At 39.8% G+C, this 24,446-nt stretch overlaps 1 protein-coding gene across 1 annotated transcript in view; it reads left to right on the forward strand.

Moving 5' to 3' along the window:
* Positions 1-24,446, forward strand: part of ptpn23a (protein tyrosine phosphatase, non-receptor type 23, a) — a 90,309-nt gene that overhangs the window by 540 nt on the left and 65,323 nt on the right. Inside the window, exons 2-4 of the mRNA XM_072570035.1 lie at positions 10,491-10,565; positions 17,155-17,282; positions 22,249-22,325. Of these exons, the coding sequence (XP_072426136.1) occupies positions 10,491-10,565; positions 17,155-17,282; positions 22,249-22,325 (280 nt within the window). The remainder of the gene's footprint in view (positions 1-10,490; positions 10,566-17,154; positions 17,283-22,248; positions 22,326-24,446) is intronic.

The raw sequence follows: 24,446 nt of genomic DNA on the forward strand, positions 1-24,446 counted from the left end.
AAGGGCGTTCACGCCGTCACGCCATGATGATTATAGTAGTCAGCTGTCAGCAGACAATAACACCAAAGCTGGAAATGCTCAGCAAGTCAGGCAGCAGCTGTGGAGCGAAGCAAAGCTAATGTTTCAGTTTGAGGTGACCTTTCATCAAAATGATGGCCTTTCTTATGAAAGATGCTTACTGACCAGCTGAGTTTTAAAAAAAAAAATTGTTCTATGGGGCTCAGAAGGAAAGCAATATGAAAAATAAGACCAGAGTTGTGTGTTCAAATCCCACTCCAGAACAGACAAATCAAGGTTGATGCTGCAGTCAATACTGAGGGAAAGTGTTGTTGAGTCATCCAATGACTATCAACTGTATGCCTTTTTTCATATCTTTTAAAAACAGTTTCACTAAATAAAGGCATTTTTGTCAACATCAAAAATTTGTTGTCCATTCCTAATTGTTGTTGAAAGGTGATTTGTGAATTACCATCTTGAACCTCAATAGTTAATTTAGTGCTGCTAGGAAAGGAGTTTGAAGATTTTGACTTCATAATAGTCTAGTTCCATGTCAGGATGCTATATGATTTGCAACTGGGACCCTGGGTTCATGTCACACTATAGTACTATATGTACAGACAGACAGACATGCACATGTGTGTGCACATACACACACAGGCCCTCTCTCATACACTCACACACAAACTCTCTCACACACCCTCTCACAGACTTAAAGCCTTTATACTGTCTCACAGAAACACACATACTCTTACAGACACTGATACTCTTTCTTCCCCCCCCCCCCCCCCCCCCCCAAAAAAAAAAATGCACCCACATAGATATGCACATATAAGTTTGTGGGGTGAATTTGTACTTGCAGAATTAAATCTTACTTTGCTCAAAAATTGCATGAATCCATGTAAGATTCTGTAAATCTGTTTTTTAGATTCAAATCAGTCCGACCATTGTGGCACAGACAGCTTCACAGGGAGTTAACACCTTCAATACCTTATCTGGGCCGACATGACTCCAATTGTTAAAGTGCACTTGAGAATGCAACTTTTAAAAAATGTTTTGTGATTTACATATGAAAGTACTGAAACCAATACAGTCATTCTAAAAGATGAGAGACTTAACAAACAATCCAGGTCTTTTTCAATATATAATTTCAGTTACATCATACTGTAAACTTTTGCAATAAATTGTGTCTTACAATCTTATTCTCCACAACCACCTGATGAAGGAACAGTGCTCCGAAAGCTGGTGTTTCCAATTAAACCTGTTGGTCTATAACCTGGTGTTGTGTGATTTTTAACTTTGTACACCCCAGTCCAAGGGTAAAGTGAGGACTGCAGATGCTGGAGATCAGAGCTGAAAATGTGTTGCTGGAAAAGCGCAGCAGGCCAGGCAGCATCCAAGGAGCAGGAGAATCGACGAAGGGCTCATGCCCGAAACATCGATTGTCCTGCTCCTTGGATGCTGCCTGACCTGCGCTTTTCCAGCAACACACCCCAGTCCAACACTGGCGTCTCCAAATCATGGTTTGCACTTGTAAGTGACGATCTTGTCATGCATATGCTTCCCTTGTTTTTCTAGATGCTAGAGGTTACGTGCTCCAACAGTATGATAAAGGAGAATTGGTCAAATATATGGCAGTAATTTGTAAACAGTGCCGACAAGGTGAATGTTTAAGTGTACCATTTTGTTGGCTCTGCATACATCCAAGCAAATGGAAAGTATTCCATTACACTCCTGACTTGCCCCTTGTAGGGGTCAGCTAGCAAGTTAACCACCTCACAGTATGTGTTTGCTGATCCACTCTTGTTATCACAAGAGCTGACCAGTTAAGTTTCTGGGCAGTGCTGATTGATTCAATGATGGTAATTTCATTGTTTATGGAAAGGAGACGGTAAGTTTCCCTGTTGGTAGAGATTGTCATGCTGGGTACTGACGTGGTGGGGATGTTACTTGGCACTTGTCTTCAGACAAGCTGACTAACTCTTGCTGCAGATGGGTACAGACTGCTTCAGTGTCTGAGGAGTTGTGTATGTTGTTGAATCAGACGACACATTTCTGACCTTTAGATCTTGAAACAGTCATTGAGGTAGCTGAAGATGTTTGGGCCTAGGATATTATCTTGAGGAACTCTTACAACTGAAATGATTGGCCATCAATGGACATAATAATCATCCTTTGAGCTGTAGAACTTATATTTGACGAGAAACATAAATTGTTTTTCTCTCTCTCTCTGCCAGACCTGTTGAGTTTCTGCAGCACCTCTGATTTTATTTCAGATTTTCAGCATTTGCATAATTTTGCTGTGATTCCTTGTCTTATGTGTGAACCCCAACTGTGACAGTTCCATTGATTAGGTCTCACGATTTGACCTGGAATATAAGACAGCCTTATTTTCTCAGTGTCAAAATGTGTGCTTAGGCATATACGTGGCAATATCTAAACCCACTTCACTTTCTATTACTGTATTTCCTCAGTCTCCTTGGATTATATCAATTTAGAAGGTATAATATTTTTAAGAATACAAGAATGGCTCCATGGATGAGCCACTTCAATTAGGAGAGAAGATTTGATAAATTGGAACTGTTTTCCATGGAAAGGAGAAGGCTAAGAGGAGGTTTGACCAAAGTTTTCAAAATCATGAGCTTTGATAGAGGGGGTAATTAACAAGAGGAGAATAGTTTTAAAATGTTTAGCAAAATAAGTAAATTCGAGGTGAGGCAAATCTTTTTTTCTCAGTCATTTGCGTTTGGAATGTAGTGTCTGGAAGTATGATGGAGGCAGATTTAATTGAGATATTCAACTCCGCATTGGATTATATATTTCTATGTACATAAAACTGGTTATGGGAGAATAAAGCAGGAGTATGGCTATAAGTTAAATTGTTTAGAGAATTATACAAATATGATGGGCCAAATGGCTGCTGCTTGCACCATAATAATTCTGAGGTATGTTAAAACGCAATGTAACTATGAGCTTAACTTCTGTAGTGGGCAAAATGCTTGGATCTGTAATCAAGGAAAAAATAGCAAGACACCTGGATAGAAATTGTCCCATTGGAAAGGCAGGGCATATTTAACTAATTCACTGGGATTCTTTGACGATATTACGAGTGTGGCGGAATGGAGAATGGGTGGATGTGGTGAATTTGAATTTCCAGAAGGCAGTCAGCAAGGTACTGTACAAAAGGCTGCTGCATAAGATGAAGGTACATGGCGTTAAGGGTAATGTATGAGCATGATTGAAGATTGCCTACCAGAAAAACACCCATTTATTCCTACTCTTTGTTTTCTGTTAGTTAGTTAATCAGTGGCTTGTGGTGTGCCTCAGGGATCAGTGTTGAGACCTCAGTTATTTACAATTTAGATTCCCTACAGTGTGGAATCACGTCCTTCAGCCCAACAAATTCACACTGACCCTCTGAAGAGTAACCCACCTAGACCCACTTCCCTCTGACTAATGCACCTATCACTATGGGTAATTTAGCATGGCCAATTCACCTGACCTGCACATCTTTGGACTGTGGGAGGAAACCGGAGCACGCACAGGAAACCCACGCAGGCACAGGGAAAATGTGCAAACTCCATGCAGACAGTCGCCCGAGGCTGGAATCTAACCTGGGACCCTGGTGCTGTGAGGCAGCTGTGCTAACCACTGAGCCACTGTGTCGCCCTATTTACATAGATGCTTTAGAGTTGGAGACGAAGTGTGGTGTGCCGAAGTTTGCAGATGCCGCTAAGAAGAATGGTAGAGCAAAGTGAGGGATATAGTTAGGTGAGGGGGCAAAGGTCTGGCAGGTGGAGTACACTGTTGATGAATGTGAGGTCATCTATTTTGGTAGGAATAACAGCAAAATGGACTATATTTTAGTGAAGAATTGCAGCATTCTGCTGTGCAGAGGGACCTGGTGTCCTTGTGCATGAATCACAAAAAGTTGGTTTGTAGATGCAGTAGGTCGTTAACAAGGCAAATGGAATATTATTCTTTGCTGCTGGAGGAATACAATTTAAAAATAGGGAGGTTATGTTGCAACTGTATAGGGTGCTGGTGAGGCCATCCATCTGAAGTGCTGTATGAAGATTTGGTCTCCTTACTTGAGAAAGGATGGACTGGCAGTGGAGGGGGTGCAGTAGAGGTCCACTAGGTTGATTCTGGAGTTTTGAGCATAGACGTATGAGAAGAGATGGAGTAGACTGGGACAACATTATTGGAATTTAGATGAATTTGAGGGGATTTTTATAGAAACATGTAAAATTATGAAGGGTAAAGATAGGATAGAAGCAGGAAGGTGGTTTCCACTGGTGGATGAAACTAGAACCGGGGCATCGCCTCAAAATAAGGGGAAGCAGATTTAAGACTAAGTTGACTAACTTTAAGACTAACTTTCTTCAACCAAACAGTTGTAAATCTGTGGAATTCCCTGCCTAGTGAAGCAGTTGAGGCTACCTCATTGAATGTTTTTAAGACAGTGATTTATAGAACATAGAAAAATACAGCGCAGTACAGGCCCTTCGGCCCTCGATGTTGCGCCGACCGAAGCCTACCTAACCTACACTAGCCCAATAACCTCCATATGCTTGTCCAATGCCCGCTTAAATGACCATAAAGAGGGAGAGTCCACCACTGCTACTGGCAGGGCATTCCATGAACTCACAACTCGCTCAGTAAAAAATCTACTCCTAACATCTGTCCTGTACCTGCCACCCCTTAATTTAAAGCTGTGTCCCCTAGTAACAGCTGACTCCATACGCGGAAAAAGATTCTCACTGTCAACCCTATCTAAACCCCTAATCATCTTGTACACCTCTATCAAATCTCCCCTAAACCTTCTTTTCTCCAATAAGAAAAGTCCCAAGTGCCTCAGCCTTTCCTCATACGATCTTCCTACCATGCCAGGCAACATCCTGGTAAACCTCCTCTGCACTCGTTCCAATGCCTCCACATCCTTCCTGTAGTATGGCGACCAAAACTGCACACAATACTCCAGATGAGGCCGCACCAGAGTCTTATACAACTGCAACATGACCTCAGGACTCCGGAACTCAATTCCTCTACCAATAAAGCCCAGTACACCATATGCCTTCTTCACAGCACTATTTTCCTGGGTGACAACTTTCAAAGATCTGTGTACATGGACACCAAGATCCCTCTGCTCATCCACACTGCCAAGTAGTCTACCATTAGCCCAGTAATCCATCTTCTTGTTACTTCTACCAAAGTGAATGACTTCACACTTAGCTACATTGAATTCCATTTGCCACCTTACTGCCCAGCTCTGCAACTTATCTATATTGCGCTGTAACCTGCCACATCCTCCTTCGCTGTCCACAACTCCACTGACTTTCGTGTCATCCGCAAACTTGCTCACCCAGCCTTCAAGCCCCTCCTCCAGGTCATTTATAAAAATGACAAACAGCAATGGTCCCAAAACAGATCCTTGTGGAACACCGCTAGTAACTGCGCTCCAAGATGAACCTATACCATCAACTACTACCCTCCGTCTCCTTCCAGCCAGCCAATTCCTAATCCAAACCTCTAATGCACCCTCAATGCCATACCTCCGTAGTTTTTGCATTAGCCTGCCATGGGGTACCTTATCGAACGCCTTACTAAAATCCATATACACCACATCTACTGCTTTACCCTCGTCCACGTCCTTGGTCACCTTCTCAAAGAATTCAATAAGGTTTGTGAGGCACGACCTGCCCTTCACAAAACCATGCTGACTATCCTTGATCACATTATTCCTATCCAGATGTTCATAAATCCTATCCCTTACAATTCTCTCTAAGACTTTGCCCACAACAGAAGTTAGACTGACTGGCCTATAGTTACTCGGGCTATCCCTGCTCCCCTTCTTGAACAAGGGGACCACATTCGCTATCCTCCAGTCTTCTGGCACTATTCCTGTAGACAACGAGGACATAAAAATCAAGGCCAATGGCTCCGCTATCTCCTCCCTAGCTTCCCAGAGGATCCTAGGATAAATGCCATCAGGCCCAGAGGACTTATCTATTTTCATCCTTTCCAGTATTCCCCAGACCTCTTCCCTACGTACCTCAAGGCCATCCATTCTAATCACTTGTGACTCAATATTCACATCAGCAACAGTGTCCTGTTCCTGAGTGAATACTGACGAAAAGTATTGATTTAGTGTCTCACCAATCTCCTCCGCCTCCACACACAACTTCCCACTACTATCCTTGACTGGACCGATACCTACCCTAGTCATCCTTTTATTCCTGACATACCTATAGAAGGCCTTTGGGTTTTCCCTAATCCTACCAACTAAGGACTTTTCATGTCCCCTTCTCGCTGCTCTTAGCTCTCTCTTTAGATCCTTCCTGGCTACCTTATAACTCTCAATCGCCCCAACTGAACCTTCACGCCTCATCTTTACATAGGCCGCCTTCTTCCCTTTCACAAGGGATTCCAATTCCTTATTAAACCATGGCTCCCTCACAAGACCCTTTACTCCCTGCCTGACTGGTACATACTTATCAAGGACACCCATTAGCTGTTCCTTGAACAATCTCCACATATCATTTGTGTTCTTCCCTTGAAGCCTATTTTTCCAATCCACACATCCTAAGTCATGCCTCACTGCATCATAATTTCCCTGCCCCCAGCTATAACTGTTGCCCTGCAGTGCACACTTATCCCTCTCCATCACTAGAGTAAAAGTCACCTAATTGTGGTCACTGTCCCCAAAGTGCTCACCTACCTCCAAGTCTAACACCTGGCCTGGTTCATTACCTAGAACCAAATCCAGTATAGCCTCACCTCTTGTTGGCCTATCTACATATTGTGTCAGGAAACCCTCCTGATTTCTATTCACTGAAGCAATTAAGTGTTATTGTGAGCAGGTGGATAAGTGGAGCTGAGTCTGTGAAAAGGTCAGCCATGATCTTATTGATTGACAGAACATCGATGGGCCACATGGCCTATTCCTCCTATAGTCTTATGATTGAGTTCATATAGTCATACCATAAATAAGCGTAACTGAACTCTATATTTACACAAAAGACAATTTATTATTTTAAAGGTATTTTTTAAAACCATGTTAGGAATTTTAAATAAAATTTGTATTTTTTGACCTGATTATTAAAATTTTCTCACCATTTTTATGTGAACTGTAAAATCATCCGATGCACGTCTGGGAGGCTTGAGTATGTTTGATGAGACTGGCTCTGGGTACACCTGTAACCTGCAGCCTCGTTACATGGCTGTTATTTTCTGAAACGTGAAGCAAGATGCTTTTGTTCAGTAAGAGTGCCTGAAAAGCTGTTGGAGTTTGGTTATGTGTAAAAAGAGTTGAGCTCTATTGATGAGTAAATGAAAAGCAGAACCCTTCTTCTGGAAGGATTTTTCTTAAGCTTTTTGCGTATCAATTTATGGTATTTTGGAGAAGAGCAGGGAAATTTTCTCATGCCCTGGCAATTTAATTTTTACCTTGATCACATCATACTAGCAGATTAAATGGTCATCTCATTGCTATAGTAGGAACATGCTGTATGCAAATTGGTTGCCATGTTTCTACAACAATGATTACATTTCAAAATATATAATTGCTGTGTTTTTAGCTCCCAGGGCCTAAGCTCTGGAATTCTTTTTATGATACTTTGCATTTTCATCCCTCCCTTTAGAATAAGCTACTTAAAATCAGTGTACCTGCACCAGGATTTTTGGTCAGTTGTCCTAACATCCTTTTTTGTATTTCCACCTCCCATTTGGTGATGACACTACTGTGAAGTGTGATAGAACTTTCACTGTGCTAGAAATATCATATTATTTCAAGTTTTTTGTTGGATAAGAACTGGAAAGGAATCTTACCTCTGATCATTTTGCTGTATTTATGTTGCAAGTGCATGTATGGTGGTGTTGGCTGTGGAATTGATTGTTTGGTTCTGCTCTGTGACTTCCTGCACTTCGGTGAAATAGTCTGTGACCTGTTATTGTCCTGGCCTGCAGTGCAAGTGAGGCTACTGATGCTTGATAAGGGATTGGCAGGTAGCATGAAACTTGATAGCTGATTTGGGTTATTTTGAAGGATCCCAACTTTATTTGGGTTGCTACATTTTCTAAACTACAACTTCCATGCAATATATTAAACACGTGAACAGAGCATAACTTTACAGAACTAAATTTGGGCCCGTAGTCACTATTATTTTGACCTTGCATTGCAAAAGTACACTTTCTAGGGTGACAATATATAAAACTATGTCTTGTCTTTGATTGGAATGTTACAGCATAAATAGGATTTTGAAAATTCTATTAATGATCATCATTGATAAGTGCAAATTCCATTTATCCCCATCCTCTTGAGTTTCTGATCTTTGGTGACTTCCAACTTATAGATATGTTTGGTTTCTCAGTATGTTTAAATGGATTTGAATGGTCAAAATATGTGATATCTTTTTAGTTCACAAACGTTTTTAAAATTGTGAAGTAGGTCACTAGGAATGCACCACCCATGTGTAATGTTTTGTTATCAAGAGGGAGTTTTTCCTGGTCACCAAACTTTTGGAGGACCAGGATTTTTGGTTGTGGCTCTGTACCACCGGTACAGTTCTTTTTCACTGGAAATAATGTTTACTTCATTCATACTGATTGTAGTGCTTAATGGCTGGATGTCTGGTTTGCAATGCAGAGTCATGTTAACAGAATAGGTTTAATTCCTGTACCGGCTGAGGTTACCATGAAGATTGCACCTTCTCACCTTACTTCTAGCCTGAGGTGTGATGACTGCAGCTTAAACCTCCACCTGTCTGGTAAGAGAGAAACACTATGGTCCTCTGGGACAATGGCGATTTACCTTCTTTTCGCCTGACAAAGGAGCAGTACCCAGAAAGCCTGTGATTTCACAAACCTGGACTATAACCTGGTGTGACTTCTGACTTTGCAATTTTGTTTTGTTAAGCTAGAAGATTGGAAAATTTTTGAGATTAGCTAAGACTGATTTTTTTTTAAAATGGAGAATGAAATCCTCAGTGCCACTACCTTCTATGGTTCAATAAGATCATCTCATTTACAGGCATAATATCCATGCAAATAGAATTGATAGGTAGATTGAGCAGCCCATTATTTATAGTTTTCAAAATTTTTGCGTGGGGACATGGGCGTTGCTGGCAAGGTCAACTCTTGTTGCTCAACACTAATTATCCTCAAGCATTGCCACCTTGATCAGCTTCAGCCTATTTATTTCAGATGCATCCACAGTGATGTTAAACAGGGAATTCCAGGATTTCCTACAGTGATTGTGAACGAACAGTGAGAAAGTTCTAGGTGAGGATGGTATATTACTTGGAAAGTAAACTTGCAGTTGGTGGTATTTCCACAAGGAGAAAGTGAGGACTGGAAGTGAAGAGCTCTTGCCCGAAATATCGATTCTCCTGCTCCTTTGCTGCCTGCTGTGCTTTATCAACACCACACCCTCGGTACTTTCATGTATCTGCTGCCTTATCCTTCTAAGTGGTAAAAGTCACGGGTTTCAAAGGTGCTGTTGAAGGAATCTGGATGAGTTGCTGCAGTTACCTTGCATTTAGTGCACACTGCTATGACTGTACTTTGGCGGAGGGAGTTTGTGGTTGGGGTGTAAGTTAAGTGGACTGATTTATCCTAGCTGGTGTCAAGCTACTTGCATGTTTGAGCTGTAGTCATGTATACCATTCCAGAAGTATAGTACTGGTCACTTCATCTTAGATGGAAAGACGAAAAGTGTTGAAACTGCAACTTCTTTCTTTTAGATTCCGGCTGTTTTGCTGGTATTGCTTTCTATCTCTTCTCTTCTTCCCCACCAATATTTCTGCACTTCAGAAAAATACGTACTTGGGTTTCTTTCAGTACACCTTCCCATGTTACATAGGTGGTTACAGTAGAGAACGTCAGTCATTATAGAATCTGCAGTAGTTGCATACTGAGTACTAGTATGCCAATCTTTCAATGTTTATCTGCCAACATAGCACTGAGTCAGAGCTGATGCTTGACAATGGTTCTATAATCTTTTGGAGGCTATCACAGTAATAGTCATTGCTCGTTATTTCAAATTCAATATATGAAATTGCAACCAGACCTTTAGACGGATGTACTTTATTGGCTTCATTTCACCTGGGTAGGCATAGCCAGCGTTAAGATTCTTGAGTGACTATGGAGCTGATACAATGCAGAAGCAAGCAAAATCCATAACTACAATTGAATTGAATTAGCTTTATTGTCACATGCACTGACATGAAACTGATAGACTGCTGCTTAATCTTTTATGATCCTACTTATTTATCCTTTACCTCTGCTTTAAATCTAATGTGTGCAAAAAAAATTGCATTATTAGATACAATATTAGAGGTCCTGGAAATTAGGGTATGAGGCCAGTGACCAGCTTTGGTAAAGGGGATGTCTGTATTTCAGTTGTGTGCCGCAGCTAACATTGTGTCATAATTAAGTGATGAAAAAGTGGATTACTTTGTCCTCTAAACAATCTCTATCAATTATCTTTTCAGTACATTTTGAAGCATTATGGTGAAAATCCTGACAACTACAGTGAGGAACTGAAGAAACTTGATCAGCTCAGACAGGTAAGTGCCTAATGACAGATTGCTACTGAAAGGTTAGACTGCTTCCTTGGACCGATGGAGCTCTAAGCTCCATGTTTGTTTATTCAGGAAACCTTCTGTGTACCGTGCTCCTTCCCATGTGACTTACCTTTAGTCTTAACCCACATCATTGCTAGTACAGGAGAACCTCAACTGCTCAAGGTTCCTTGCCAAAACAAAATAAAAATGATGTAGTCATACTTCAAATTTCATATATTAACTTTGCTAAATTAGATTGCAATAAATTCTGTTTTGTATCTGATGCAGTTTATTCATTCACTTGTGCTGTCAATCATCTAATACAAGGCAATAAATAAATTGGCCTTGCTGCCTATAATGGTTGTGACCCATACTAAAGAAGACTTTTTTCTACAGCGCTTTGAAAGACAATTCTGATGGAAGAACAACCAATAGTATTGTTAACTCATCTGTTAAAAGTCAATGAAGTGGATATTATAGTCAAGATTAGAGTGGTGCTAAAAAAGCACAGCAGGTCAGGCACATCTGAGGAGGAGGAAAATTGTCATTTCGGGCAAAAGCACTTCATCAGGATTCCTGATGAATGAAAAGTGACAATTTCACTATTTTTCTGTCTGAATAAAATAATACTATTTAGCAGCAAGCAATTACTGAATGACTTAAAATCCATAACAATTGTTTTCATTCTCGTCCAAATAATATGACTCAATCTTCCACTTCATTATATGGATCATCAACATCATCGTCAGTAAGCATGTCCTCTTTCTGACCCATCATTCCACAAGGTACAGTGAATATACCATACTTGTTGATTTGGTGACAATTGCCATTCTAATTTCATCCCAAACCTCTGCAGTCCATTAACAGGATTGCTGATGTCAGAGCATGTTTGATGTCTCATTTTGCGAATGATTTCTCTCCTCCAGTCATTGTTATTCCACTTTTTCTTAAGTTGTACTTGAAAGACTTGTTCAGAGAGACATTCAGTTGTTGAAGGCTGGTTGAACGACTGGGAATCACTGCAAACTCAGTTCTGAAATCTAACATGCGCAGTAACTATATTGGCGACCTGTGACCCGATAATGTCTGAGATGATGTCTGTCTTTGATAATCCTCGGTCAAAAACTCGAAACTTGCCTCTGCTATCTTTTTCAAACCACCTTCATCCATCTATCGATCTTTTATCGTGAATGTCAATGACTGCTCCTTTTGGGAATTGCTTTCTTTTCTCTTGAATAAAGTACAACTATGAATCAATTTTTAATGACAATTTTGTCTTCCCTAGCACCATTTCTCTACAAATTTCCTTATCTTTTTATTGGCAGATGTTGAATACATATTTTGCATCAATCTTATTTTTTAACACTATTAGTGCTTATTTAAAAATTACAAAGTAATCAAAGGGCAATGGAGGAGAGGAAATAAATGGACTAGCTATGACTAGAGAAAAGGTGCTAGGTAAACTAATGGGACAATACAGCAATAATGCCCTGAAGAGATGGGTTGTAGGATATTAAAGGAAGTAACTAAAGAGAGATTAGATGCACTGGTAGTACTAAATAAAATCCAAAAATTGTTATATTCTGGAGGAGTACCAGAATTGACAAATTGCTCGTGTACCACCTTTTTATTTGTAAAGAGAAGGAGATATAGCAAGTATCTATAGGCCAGTTGGCTTAACGTCTGTTATTGCAAAAATGTTAATCTATCATGAAGAACGTAATCTTAGAGCATTTAGATATACATAATATGATCAAGCAGTGTGTGGATGGCTTCATAATGGCTAAATAATTTCTGACAAATTTATTAAAATACTTTTGAAGAAGACAGGACAGATAAAGGGGAAGCAGTGGATATAACATTAGGATTTTATGAAGGTGTTTGATAAGGTAACCACATTAAGTTATTTAAGATAAAAATGCATGTAGTTGGACATTGTCTATCCATAATTAATATACTATGGCTGAATAATAGAAGTCAGAGTTGGTATAAAAGGGTCATCATAATTATTGGAATGCCACAGGACTGATTATGGGTCATCAGCATGGCTTTATGCGAGATGTCTCTGAAACTTTGAGTTTTTTGAGGAGGAAACCAAAATATTGAAGAGGCCAGAGCAGGAGACATTGTTTACATGGACTTTAGTAAAGCCTTTGACAGGATTCTGTGTGGTAAATTAATTGGTAAAGTTAGATTACATGGGGCAGAGACAGCATGGGTTCATAAAAGGCAGGGGTCATGTTTAACTAACTTACTGGAATTCTTTGAGGATACTATGAGTGTGGTGAGCAATAGGGAACTGGTGGATGTGGTGTATCTAGATTTCTAGAAGGCATTCAACAATGTGCCACACAACAGGCTGCTACATAAGATAAAGGTGCATGGTGTTACAGGTAATATATTAGCACGGATAGAAGATTAGTTAACTAATAGAAAGCAAAGATAAATGGGTAAATGGTGGTTTTTCTGGTTGGCGATAAGTGGCTAGTAGTCTGCCTCAGGAATCATTGCTGGGACTGCAGTTATTTACATAGATGCGTCAGAGTTGGAGACCAAATGTAGTATGTCAAAGTTTGCAGATGACTAAAATGAGTGGTACAGGAAAGTCTGCAGAGGAACACAGTCTGCGGGAGGTTATAGCTAGGTTAAGTGAGTAGGCAAGGGTATGGCAGATGGGATAAATGTTGGGAAATGTGTGATCATCTGTTTTGGTTGAAATAACAGCAAAATGGACTATTATTTAAATGGTGAAAAATTGCTACATGCTGCTGTGCAGAGGGACCTGGGTGTCCTTGTGCATGAATCATAAAATGTTGGTTTGCAGGTGCAGCAGGTAATTAAAAAGGCAAATGGAATATTGACCCTCATTGCTAAAGGGGTGGAGTTTAAAAATAGGGAAGTTATGCTGCAACTCTATAGGGTGCTAGTGAGATTGAGTAGACTGGGACTATATTCATTGGAATTCAGATGAATGAGGGGGCATCTTACAAAAACATATATAAAATTATGAAGAGAAACAATAGGACAGAAGCAGGGAAATTGTTTCCACTGGTGGCTGAAACTAGAACTAGGGGGCATAGCCTCAAAATAAGGGAAGCAGATTTAAGGTTGAGTTGAGGAGAAACCTCTTCACACACAGGCTTGTGAATCTGTAGAATTCGCTGTACAGCGAAGCAGCTGAGGCTACTTCATTGTTTTAAAAACAAAGATTTTTGAACAGTAAAGGAATTAAGGGTTATGGTGAGTGGGTGGTTAAGTGGAGCTGAGTCCACAAAAAGCTCAGTGATGATCTTATTGAATGGTGGAGCAGGCTGGATGGGCCAGATGGCATCTAAGTCTATAATCTAGTTACTTTTGTGAAGGTTTTTGATTGAAAAACAAGATTAGAGAGTTCTCTCTCAACCAGTGACCTAATTTAGTCTGTATCAGGGAGCAGGTGATTGCAAAATTCCTGGTGTATTAATGAAAGGTTATTAATATTATGGGTTTTACAACAAGGAGTTAAATATTGAAGATTTTAGCTGTTGGCGTATACTAATCAGGAATTGATTTTATTTTAGATCCAGACTGAAAACTTTTTTTAAGGTAGTTTTGGAAGAGACCCAAATGGGGTCAGAAAAATATAGTTTTGCTCGTCTGAAGGAGTTCTAAGACAGTGCAGGGAAAGCTGTGTTACCTTGGTGTAAGATTTTAGCTTGTGAAACTTCCTGACCAGAAGAGTTTGGTTAGAAACCTGCAAGTTAGTAATATACTTGAAAGTAATATAAATAATTAGTAAAAGACTTGAATGTCTAAGCTTCAGTTTTGCAAGAAGAGTTCACAGGATACATGGAAAGAAGTAGCTAAGTCAATCTAAAGATATGATATTAAAGGATAATTTCTCTGGATATGAATAACTATAAAGTGATCTTGTTGGGGAATGGATGAGACTTTGTTTTGCTGTGTATTTTAAGAATTTTCAAATTGTGTTCTAAACTTAGCTTTGTTTTATGTCACTTTTTTTTCATTTTCTATTGCGAAAGAAAATTTGCAGCATTATGGCCCAGCTTTAGTGAATAACCATCACATTAAAATAAGACAAGATCTATCAAGCTAGATTACATTCTGGGATCTAACCTGTCCAGTAGTAGTAACACGAGCTGGAATCATAAAGTTCTAAATGGAGTCTCCTCAGTTTAGGGGACTAATTCTGTGCTGGCTGGGCCACAGTCAGTGTGTTCCTGCTGCTATTGAGAGTTTCTTTGTCTTTTCCCCCTTTTTGTTTAGGGAAGATATTTGTTTCTTTGTTGGGTTTCTTTATTGTTTGTTTGTGTTTGTTTTTCTTTATTTTGAGCAAATGAAAAGAATGAGAAAAAAATACCATTGTGTCAGGGAGCAGGTGGACTGCAATGATCCCTGGAGTGGCTAAGGCAGCGTTTATACAGTATGGAAGGAGACATTTTGGTCAATCATGTCCACTTGGTCATCAAACATTTATCTGTTCCTATCTCATTTTTTTACTTGTATGTTATGGCATTTCAAGCATTCAGCCAAATATTTCTTAAATGTCTTGAGAATTCCTACCTTTACCAAGCTATTAGGCAGTGAGTTCCAGATACCTGTCATCCTCTGGATGTAAAAATAAGTTCCTCCAATCCCTTCTGAACCTCTTTCTCCTTACTTTAAAATTGTGCCCCTAATTATTAATCCCTCTATTAAAAGGAAAAGTTTCTCCCTATCCATCCTGTCTATGCATGTCAGAACTTTGTGCACCTGTCCTTGACCTTCTCTGCTCTAAGGAAAACAACCACAGCTTGTCTAGTTTAGTCTTTGCTAAATTGCCCCACCCTGTGCAAATGCTTCATCTCGGTGAATCTCTTCTACACTCTGAGATTCTTGTAGAGAGAGGAGGAAAGCTCCTGTCTAGTTCAATCACGTCACGTCCTTCCTTTAGTGTGATGACCCAGAACTGCACACAGTACTCCAGCTCCTTCACAACCACCATGCCCTTGTATTCAGAGCCTTGACTAATGAAGCTAAGGATCCCACTTACCACCTTAACCACATTATCTGGCTGTCTGCTGTCATAAAGGATCTGTGGAAATGCATACTAAGGTCTCTTTGATTCTCTCCACTTCCTATGGTCCTATCATTCAATGTTGCCATGTTAGTTCTCCCAAAATGCATCACCTGACACTTTTCAGGATTAAATTCCATTTGCGCTGTTCAGCCACCTGACCAGCTCCTCTGTGTTGTTCTGTAGTGTTAATGCAAGTTACCTTGCACTGTGGGATTTACAATAGGAGAGAGAATACATTGATGCTTTCGCTGAATCTATGATGAAAGAGTTTAAACTAAAAGTTGAAAATCTTTGTAGGTTCAAAGAAGACCTGACTGCAGTCAGATGTAAGAATTGTCTCTCCTCAAGAAAGAGATTATTCAGAGCAGTTAAGGAAATAAATTACTTCAGTGAAATTTAGTTTGTGAAATTTTCAGACCAGGAGTGTTTGGTCAGATTATTTAAAAAACTGAAAATCTAGGCACTGTGTGAGCAGTCAAAAGACCTCAGTTCACCAGACAGGAATTCAAGAAGATGCAGTTAAGCTAGAACCTATGAGTTTAATACGTAAAGAAATTTTGTGCGTTTTGATTAACTGTAAAATGATGGTGCTAGGGTGTAGATGGGATTGTGTTTTGCATGTGCTTTGAATTCTGTCAAACTACTATGTTCTGCTTGGTTTTTAAAAATTTTCTTTAATAAACTTCTGTTTAATTTTTAAAACAAATCTGCAGCCTTGTCTGCTTGTGCTTCAATGAAAGGCTACATGCTAATTTAAAGAAAAATCGTAGAATCATAGAATCCCTACAGTGTGGAAACCGGCCCTTCGGCCCAACAAGTCCACATCAACCCTCCGAAGAGTAACCCACCCAGACCCATTCCCTTACCCTATTATCCTATATTTACCCTGACTAATGCACCTAACCTACACATTCTGAACATTATGGGCAATTTAGTATGGCCAATTCACCTATCACCCACATCTTTGGATTGTGGGAGGAAACTGGAGCACCCGATGAAACCCACGCAGACACTGGGAGAATGTGCAAACTCCACACAGTCGCTCGAGCCTGGAATCAAACCCGGGTACCTGGTGTTGAGAGGCATTGCTAACCACTGAGCCACTATATTGCCCTGGCTTGAATCATCAAATTATGATGATTCAAGCCAGATTTTATTCTCTGATCTGACTTGTCTAGTAGTAACATGAGCTGGAAGTATCATAACAGCACAGAAGGAAGAGAAGATGATGTAAAGCAAGATGTGGCATGGAGGTGACGAGCTCAGGTTTTTGAAAGAAAAACTGGAACCAGCCATTCTTTTGACTTTCTTTTTATTGACTGGAAATGCTGACTTTAAAATGGAACCCTTGGTTTTCTGTTAATCTTCTTTGTAAAAGCTAATTTGTAATTTTAGCGTTTCTTATCAGAATGATCTGATGATTCTGGTACTGTTTGAGTTAAAATAAGAGGAAATGATGTGGGAAGACAAGTTTTATATAATTGTCTAGTTGTCCCCACCAGGTATTAATCACAAAATTTTGTTCTGTTGCAGAGTGCTGTGAATGTTACAAGAGACTTTGAAGGATGTAGTACATTAAGAAAGTATTTTGGCCAGCTTCACTATCTGCAGAGTCGCATTCCTATGGGTTTAGGAGAAGAGGCGGCTGTCCCGGTGACGTGGTAAGAACAGTATTTTCTTTGAGTTTTTTTTCTCTTGCTACTTTCTTTTATCCTCAAGACCAAGACCATTAGGATACAGTTGCCCACTAATACTTCTACCTAAGAGGTAGTGAGTAGCAAAAGAGTTTTGGATTGAGTTACGGAGTCGTACATCACAGAAACAGACTCTTCAATTTGACTTGTCCATACTGACCAAGTTTCCCAAACTAAACTCATCTCAGTTGCCAGCATTTGGTCCATATCCCTCTAAACTATTTATATTCATGTACCAAACGTCTTCTAAATGTTGTAATTCTACCTGCCTCTACCACTTCCTGTGGCAATTCATTCCACTTCAGCACTATCCTCTGTGAAAAATTTACCAATCAGGTCCCTTCTAAATCTTTCCCCTCTCACCTTAAACCTATGCCCTCTACTTTTGAACACCTCTACCTTAAGGAAAAGGCTTTTGCTGTTCATCTTATCTATGGCTCTCATAATTTTATAAACCTCTATAACGTCACCTGTCAATCTCCTATGCTCCTGAAAACAGTCTCCTTGTAGCTCAAACTCTCCAGTCTCTGTAACATGCTTTAACTCTTTTCTGCACCTTTTTCAATTTAATATGGCCATGTCCAGTCATAAACTCCATTGCACTTTTCAGTAAAGGTCGCAGGATAGGGTTTGGAAGTGATAAGAGTCTAGATTAGAGTTGTGCTGGAAAAGCACAGCAGGTCAGGCAGTGTCCGAGGATCAGGAAAATTGATGTTATGGGCAAAAGCCCTTTATTAGTAAAGTGATAATCCTGGCTCACTTTATCTTGAATCCTGTAATCCCAAAAGCCAATTTTGGCATTTCTTCTGCACTGTTCTTAGCTTTACTGTCAGCATGTTTATTTTTTGCATACTTGTTCGTTATGGAGATTCTGCAAATTCCAGCACTTATTTCTTCCCGTGAATTGCCCTAAAGAAGGTGATAATGAGCTGCATTCTGGAACTGTTGCAGTGTATCTGGAGTAACTGAATCCACTATGCTGATTGGGTTTGAATTCCAGGTTTTAATTTTGTCTGGTAGGGGTGAAGGCACAGTAATACAGTTCCAAATAAAGATGCTATTTGGTTAGAAGGAGAATTTGTAAGAGGCATGTTCTGTGAATGTCTGCTTGTCCTGATAGGTAGTAGTAATCATTGTTTTGGAAGGTGCTGTCAACGGAGACTTGTTGACTTGTTACAGTGCAGCTTTGTAGTGCTAGTGGCTGAGAGAGTGAATGGGATGCTGATCATACAGCCGGATTTGTCCTAATGGTGTTGAGCTTCTTGTGATGTTGGGGCTATGCAATCTAGGCAAGTGTAGATTATTTTATCATGTTTTTAATTTGCACTTTGGAGATGGAAGACAGGCTTAATGCTATTAGGAGAGGAGTTATTTGCAGCAAAATTCCTGGCTTCTGAACTGCCCTATAGCCTGAATATTAATATGGATGGCCCAGTTATGTCTCTGAATAGTGGTAACCTGTAGGATGCTAATGGTGAAAGATTCAGCAATGATAATGCTATGGAGCATAAAGCTAAGATAGTTGGATTCTTTCTTGGTCAGGGTCTCATTGCTAGTATTTGAATAGCAAGAATGTTACTTACCGATTCAAACTTAGTTTTTGCTAATATCTGGGGAATTACAAATGATGCTGAATGTCATGTGCAATCATCAGTGAATATTCCCATTTCTGGCCATTATGCCAGAAAGATGATTAAAGCACTTGAAAGTTATCGGGTTTAGGACCAGCAAAATACTGGAGCTGAAATGGTTAGCCTTCAATAATCACAATTCTGTTCCTTTAGGTTCAACATGATCCCAAACAGTAGAGAATTTCCTCTTCTGGTTTCCATTGTCTTCAACTTAGTCAGGGCTAAACTTCATGCTACATTCAGTAAAATGCTATCTTGGTATCGAGAGCAGATGCCCTTTGTTGAATGTTGCAATCCATATGGTATTATTAGATCCAGAGCTTTGTTGGGAAAGGATTTCAGGACCTTTTACTCTAGAGTGAAGGAATGGAGATAAATTACTGAGTAAGCATATTGTGTGACTTGGAGGGAACTGTGTAGGAGATAGTGTTCCCAGGGGCTTGCTGCTCATGTTCTTCTGGATGATGAGCTGACTGCTTTGGTGAATTGTTGAAGTGCATCTTGTAAATGGTGTGCACTGCTACCATTGAGGGCCAGAGATGAATGAAGTTAATGTTTAAGATGGTGTATGATATTCTATTCACTAGAGATATTCTGTCCTCAAACTGCTTGACAGGTTTGGAGTTGTAGTCCTAGAAGAAGGTGAGGAATATTCCATTACACTCTTGACATCTGCCTTTTAGCGGGTAAGCAGGTCTTGGAGAATTGGGAGTTGAATTACCAATCACAGAGTTCCCAACCTCTGGTCTCCTTTTGTAGCTGTTATATTTATGTGGCTGATCAATGAGAGTTTCTGATCAGTGGTAACCCCAAGATGTTAGGGAATTTGAAATGGTAATGTTGTTGAGTCATGGTTGGATTTTCTTGTTTTTGAAGGTGACCATTCCTTGACACTTGTGTGACACACATGTTACTTGCCACTTACCCCAAGTCTGACTGTTTCCAGACTTTGTTGCTTGTGGTCATGAACTGGTTCATTATCTGAGAAGTTGCAAATGTAATTGAATACTGAGATTGTGAGCCACCATCCACATTTCTGAACTTACAATACAGGGAAGATCATTAATCCAGCTGAAGGCAGTTCAGTCCAGAACACTGAGCCAGGAGGCCCAGGTTCAATTTCCAGCTGCTGCAGAGTTGTGTGATGTCATCTCTGAACAGGTTGATGAGAAAATATCTACATTGAAGCATTCAGCATTTGTGGTTTAGTGGTATTGTCCCAACCTTTGAGCTAGGAGGCCTGGGTTCAAGCCTAACTTGTTCCAGATATATGTAATGACATGTCTGGATAGGTTGATTAAAACAACCATGCTGAGGAAATCCTGCAGTGATGTCTTGGTGAATGGATTAGGTCTCCAACATCAAAATTTTTTTTTAACTACATATGACTCCAACCAGTGGTTAGTTCATGACTTATTCCCATCAGTGCTATTTTTGCTAGGGCCCCTTGCAACCTTACCTGGTCAAATGCAGTGTTGATGTCAGGAGGGTCTGACTTTTTGCACCTCTAGAATTCTTCTCTTTTGTCCATGTTTAGACCAAATTGTGATTCAGAATTGCACTTAGTCCTGGAGAAATCCAAGCTATGTATTAATAAGCTGGTCATTGATAAATTAGTGTTACTTCCTTGCTGATCATTTGCTGATCATTGAGAGAGAAGATGGATAATTAGCCTGAGTGGATTTTGTTTTATGGACAGACCACATTTTGTGTAGTTTTCCAATTCATCGAGCAGGTATCACTGTTGTTATGGAACAGCCTGGCTCAAGACACAATAATTGTGTGCATATCTTTAGCTCTACAGCTGGGATATTGTCAAGTCTCAAAGCCTTTTATTTATTGCTTAGTCATTTCTTGATATGACATACAATGAATTGGCTGAAACCTGGAAACTTCACTGGGAGGCTGAGGTAGGTTTTCTGTGCACCATTTCTGGTTGCAGATACAAATGCTCCGGCCTATCTTCAGAACTGAAGTGCAAGACCCCACCAACGTCTTGGATAAAGTATACTTGGACATCCTCCTCCTGTATTTTGAATTGCCCACAGCCTTCATGATTTGATCTGGAAAGCTTTCAGATTTTCGATCTGAACTGTTTGTGAGGTTGCTTAGCCCCGTTTGTAACTTTCAGAAAAGGGAGTTCTCCTTGATTAATTTTAACTGACGTGCTGATACCACATTTGATACACTATCCCTCTTTTGAAGATCAGTTAACAGAGCACAAAAATGAATCCTGTGTAGGATCTAGATGATCTTTGTGGCACAGTTTGTAAAATCATTGTGCGAGTTGCTAAATTTTTCTAATCAAGTTTAAAACTCTTAATCTGTTTATCTGTTATAACAGTAAAGGAGATTCAGAGTGAGGGTCTATTCATCTTCCTTACAGAAGTGGAAAACTCATGATGAGGATTTTACATGTGTCTTGCTAGCTGGCCGAGTTATAGGCCTGCATTTTGAGCACAATATGTATTCGGGACTTTTTTTGTTGCTTTTGAGGGCTCCTCTTGAGATTTTGGTTTTGTTTTCAGGGCTCCTTTTTCATTTTCACTAACTCCTCCATTAGGTAATGCAATTACGTAAAATCAAGATCTTGTGTATTTAACAACAAATGCTCTCATTAAAAACCTGACACACTTCTAGACATTGTTACCCTAAACATACTTTCACAGCCAAATTGTTGGATGATTGTGACTAGCAGTCATTACATCTCAATGAATTCGTTGAGAGTGTTTGAGTTGTGATAACACACAAATTAAAATCTTGATGAAATAAAACAGTTGAACATTAAATTGTATAATTGACAGGTTCATTAATTTAGCAGCCTCTACATTTTCCCCCACTGAATATCTCCAACTCTGCAACTTTAATCAGGAGACTCTATTTATTGGCAAGGAATTCATTATCTTAGTTTTCCTACTCCCAATTATGACAATTTCTTTGTTGAAAGGTTTAAAATTCACTCCTCCACAATGTTTCCCCCCTACTCCAGAAAAAAGGACTCACTGCAAGCCTATAGGCTATCAGTAGCAAATCTGGGTAAGAAGCAATCTGTGATTGGAGGTGCAGCTCTTCACCAATCCTGACCGTTCTGGGGTGGCTTTCTCCTTATTGTATTTTCTTGGACTTTTTGAGGTGAATTTACCTGATGCTTCCTTGTTGTTTTGTGTAATGCAATCCTCTTGTGCACGACATGCTCAAGTTTGTTCAACTCAGGTAGAGCTTCAGACCAATGTGCTGTGTTAGTCCAATAGAATTAACAAGATCTAAATACTGACAAACTGATATGTTTGCTGAAATTGCAGGACAGAAATCTTTTCTGGCAAAACAGTAACTGTTGATGAGATCTGCTATGAACAGGCCTGCATTTTATATAATCTCGGTAAGTAATGTTTTTTGATTCATTCATAGATATGAACTTGGCTGACTGGGCCAGTATTTTTTTATCTATCCATCGTTCCCTTTTGAAAAGATGGTAGTGAGTTGCTGCCTTGCACCTGCTTGAATTGTCCATTTGATGTGGGGTTCAGGAGGGAGTTCCAGGATTTTGAAGGACACTGAAGAATGCTAACATATTTCCATGAACGAGGAGTGGCTTCAAGGAGAACTTTCAGATGTTGATTTTCCCTCATATCTAGAAGGGCAAAAGGAACAGATGGTAATGGTTGTAGATTTGGAGATAAGGAACCTTTATTAATTTCTGCACATATTTCATTGATGGTACACCCTGCTGCTACTGAGCATCAGTTGTGGAGGGAGTGAATGTTTGTGGATGTGGTGCCAATTCAGTACACTGTCTTGTCCTGTATTGTGTCAAGCTTGAGTGTATTTGGAGCTGAACCCCTCTAGGCAAGTGGGGAATATTCCATTGCATTTGTGATTTGTCTTGTTGATGGTGAATGGTTTTGGCGAGTCAAGAGGTGACATTCACTACTGGATTCCTAGCCTTGATTGCTCTTGTACCCACAGATTTTATATGATGAGACCACTTCAGTTTCAGATCAGTCATAATCCCCGGGGTATTGACATTATAGTTTTGTACAGTGATATGCAACTCTCCGGTAAAACCTTAAAACTAGCCTTTAATGTAGTAGGACTTCAATGGTAACTTCTGCTATTTTCTTCGCGATCTAAAAAAAGCGTTTTTAAGTAGCGCAATCAACAGTAATGTTTTTCTTGTCTCTATTTTCACTTGAGCAAAGATGTCACTTTAAAATTTGTACATTTTTTTAAAATCCCAGAATGTTGACATCACCTGCAAACCTTGGGTTTCTTGGCCATGCCTTGTTACCTTTGAGAAGGTGATATGGTCTGATAATACTACGGCACACAACATGAAAGATCAGTTGTAAGAGTACACCTTGAGATTGCAGATCAGCTAGACTTAAAAGATATTAGTGAAACAGTTTGGATTTTTTTTGACAATCCAAAAGCTTTACTTGCTATGGCCTTTTCAAAAAGCAATCCAGGTTCTTTTGAAACCAATTTTGAGTTTTCCAAGTGCCTTAGGGAATTTGAAGTTCTGTTCATTGAATTACTGACCCAGGACCTCATCTAGTAATTTAAGTACATTGCTGCAAGAGCTAAATATTAATATGAACTGTATGGGTTTATAATCTAGTATGTATAAGAGGTGGTTATCCTATCTTCTTAATGTTCAATGATAAATGATGGAAGGAGACTTGAGCTGCTGCATATACTAGTTAGATCACAAGGTGAAGGAGCAGAATTAGGTTTGGACTTATTGAGTCTGTTCTTCCAGTCGATCATGGCTGATGTGTTTCTGGACCTTTTTCTCCTGCCTTCCCCTTGTAACCTTTGATTCTCTTGCACCTCAGTAAGGTTACGTATCTCTGTCTTAAATATACTCCATGACTTGGCCGCCACACCCTTCTGTGGAGGCGAATTTCACAGGTTCACTGCTCTCTGGTTGAAGAAATTTCCTAATCTCAGTTCTAAAGGGTTTTCTTTTCATTTTGAGGCTGTGCCCTCAGAAACATCATTTCCATGCCCACTCTATCCAGGCCTTTATGTTCTACAAGTTTCAATGAAATCCTCTGCCTTGACCTTCTAAACTCCATTGCTATCACACTCAGAATTCTCAACTGCTCCTCACCTGACAAGCCCTTCATCCCTGGGATCTATCTTGTAAACCTCATTTGGACTCCTTCCAAGACTAGCACATCCTTTGTTAGGTACAGGGCTCAAAACTGCTCTCAGTATTCCAAATGCGGTCTGACCAAAACCCCCCTCCTTCCTCAGCAGTACATCCCTGCATCTAGCCCTTTTGAAATGAATGCTGTTAGCTATGTGCCTGCTAACTGTCCCTTTTTTGAGCTTCAGATTTCTGAAGCCTTTTGCCATTTAGAAACTAGTCGTGTCTCAATTCATCCTACCAAAGTGCATAATCTCACTTGCCCACACTATTCCATCTGCTGCTTTGACCATTCTCCCATTCTCCTTGCTTCCTCAACACTACCAACCCTCCATATATCTTTGTCAT

Source organism: Chiloscyllium punctatum, chromosome 5 (assembly GCF_047496795.1).
Source record: "Chiloscyllium punctatum isolate Juve2018m chromosome 5, sChiPun1.3, whole genome shotgun sequence".
Classification (NCBI taxonomy): domain Eukaryota; kingdom Metazoa; phylum Chordata; class Chondrichthyes; order Orectolobiformes; family Hemiscylliidae; genus Chiloscyllium; species Chiloscyllium punctatum.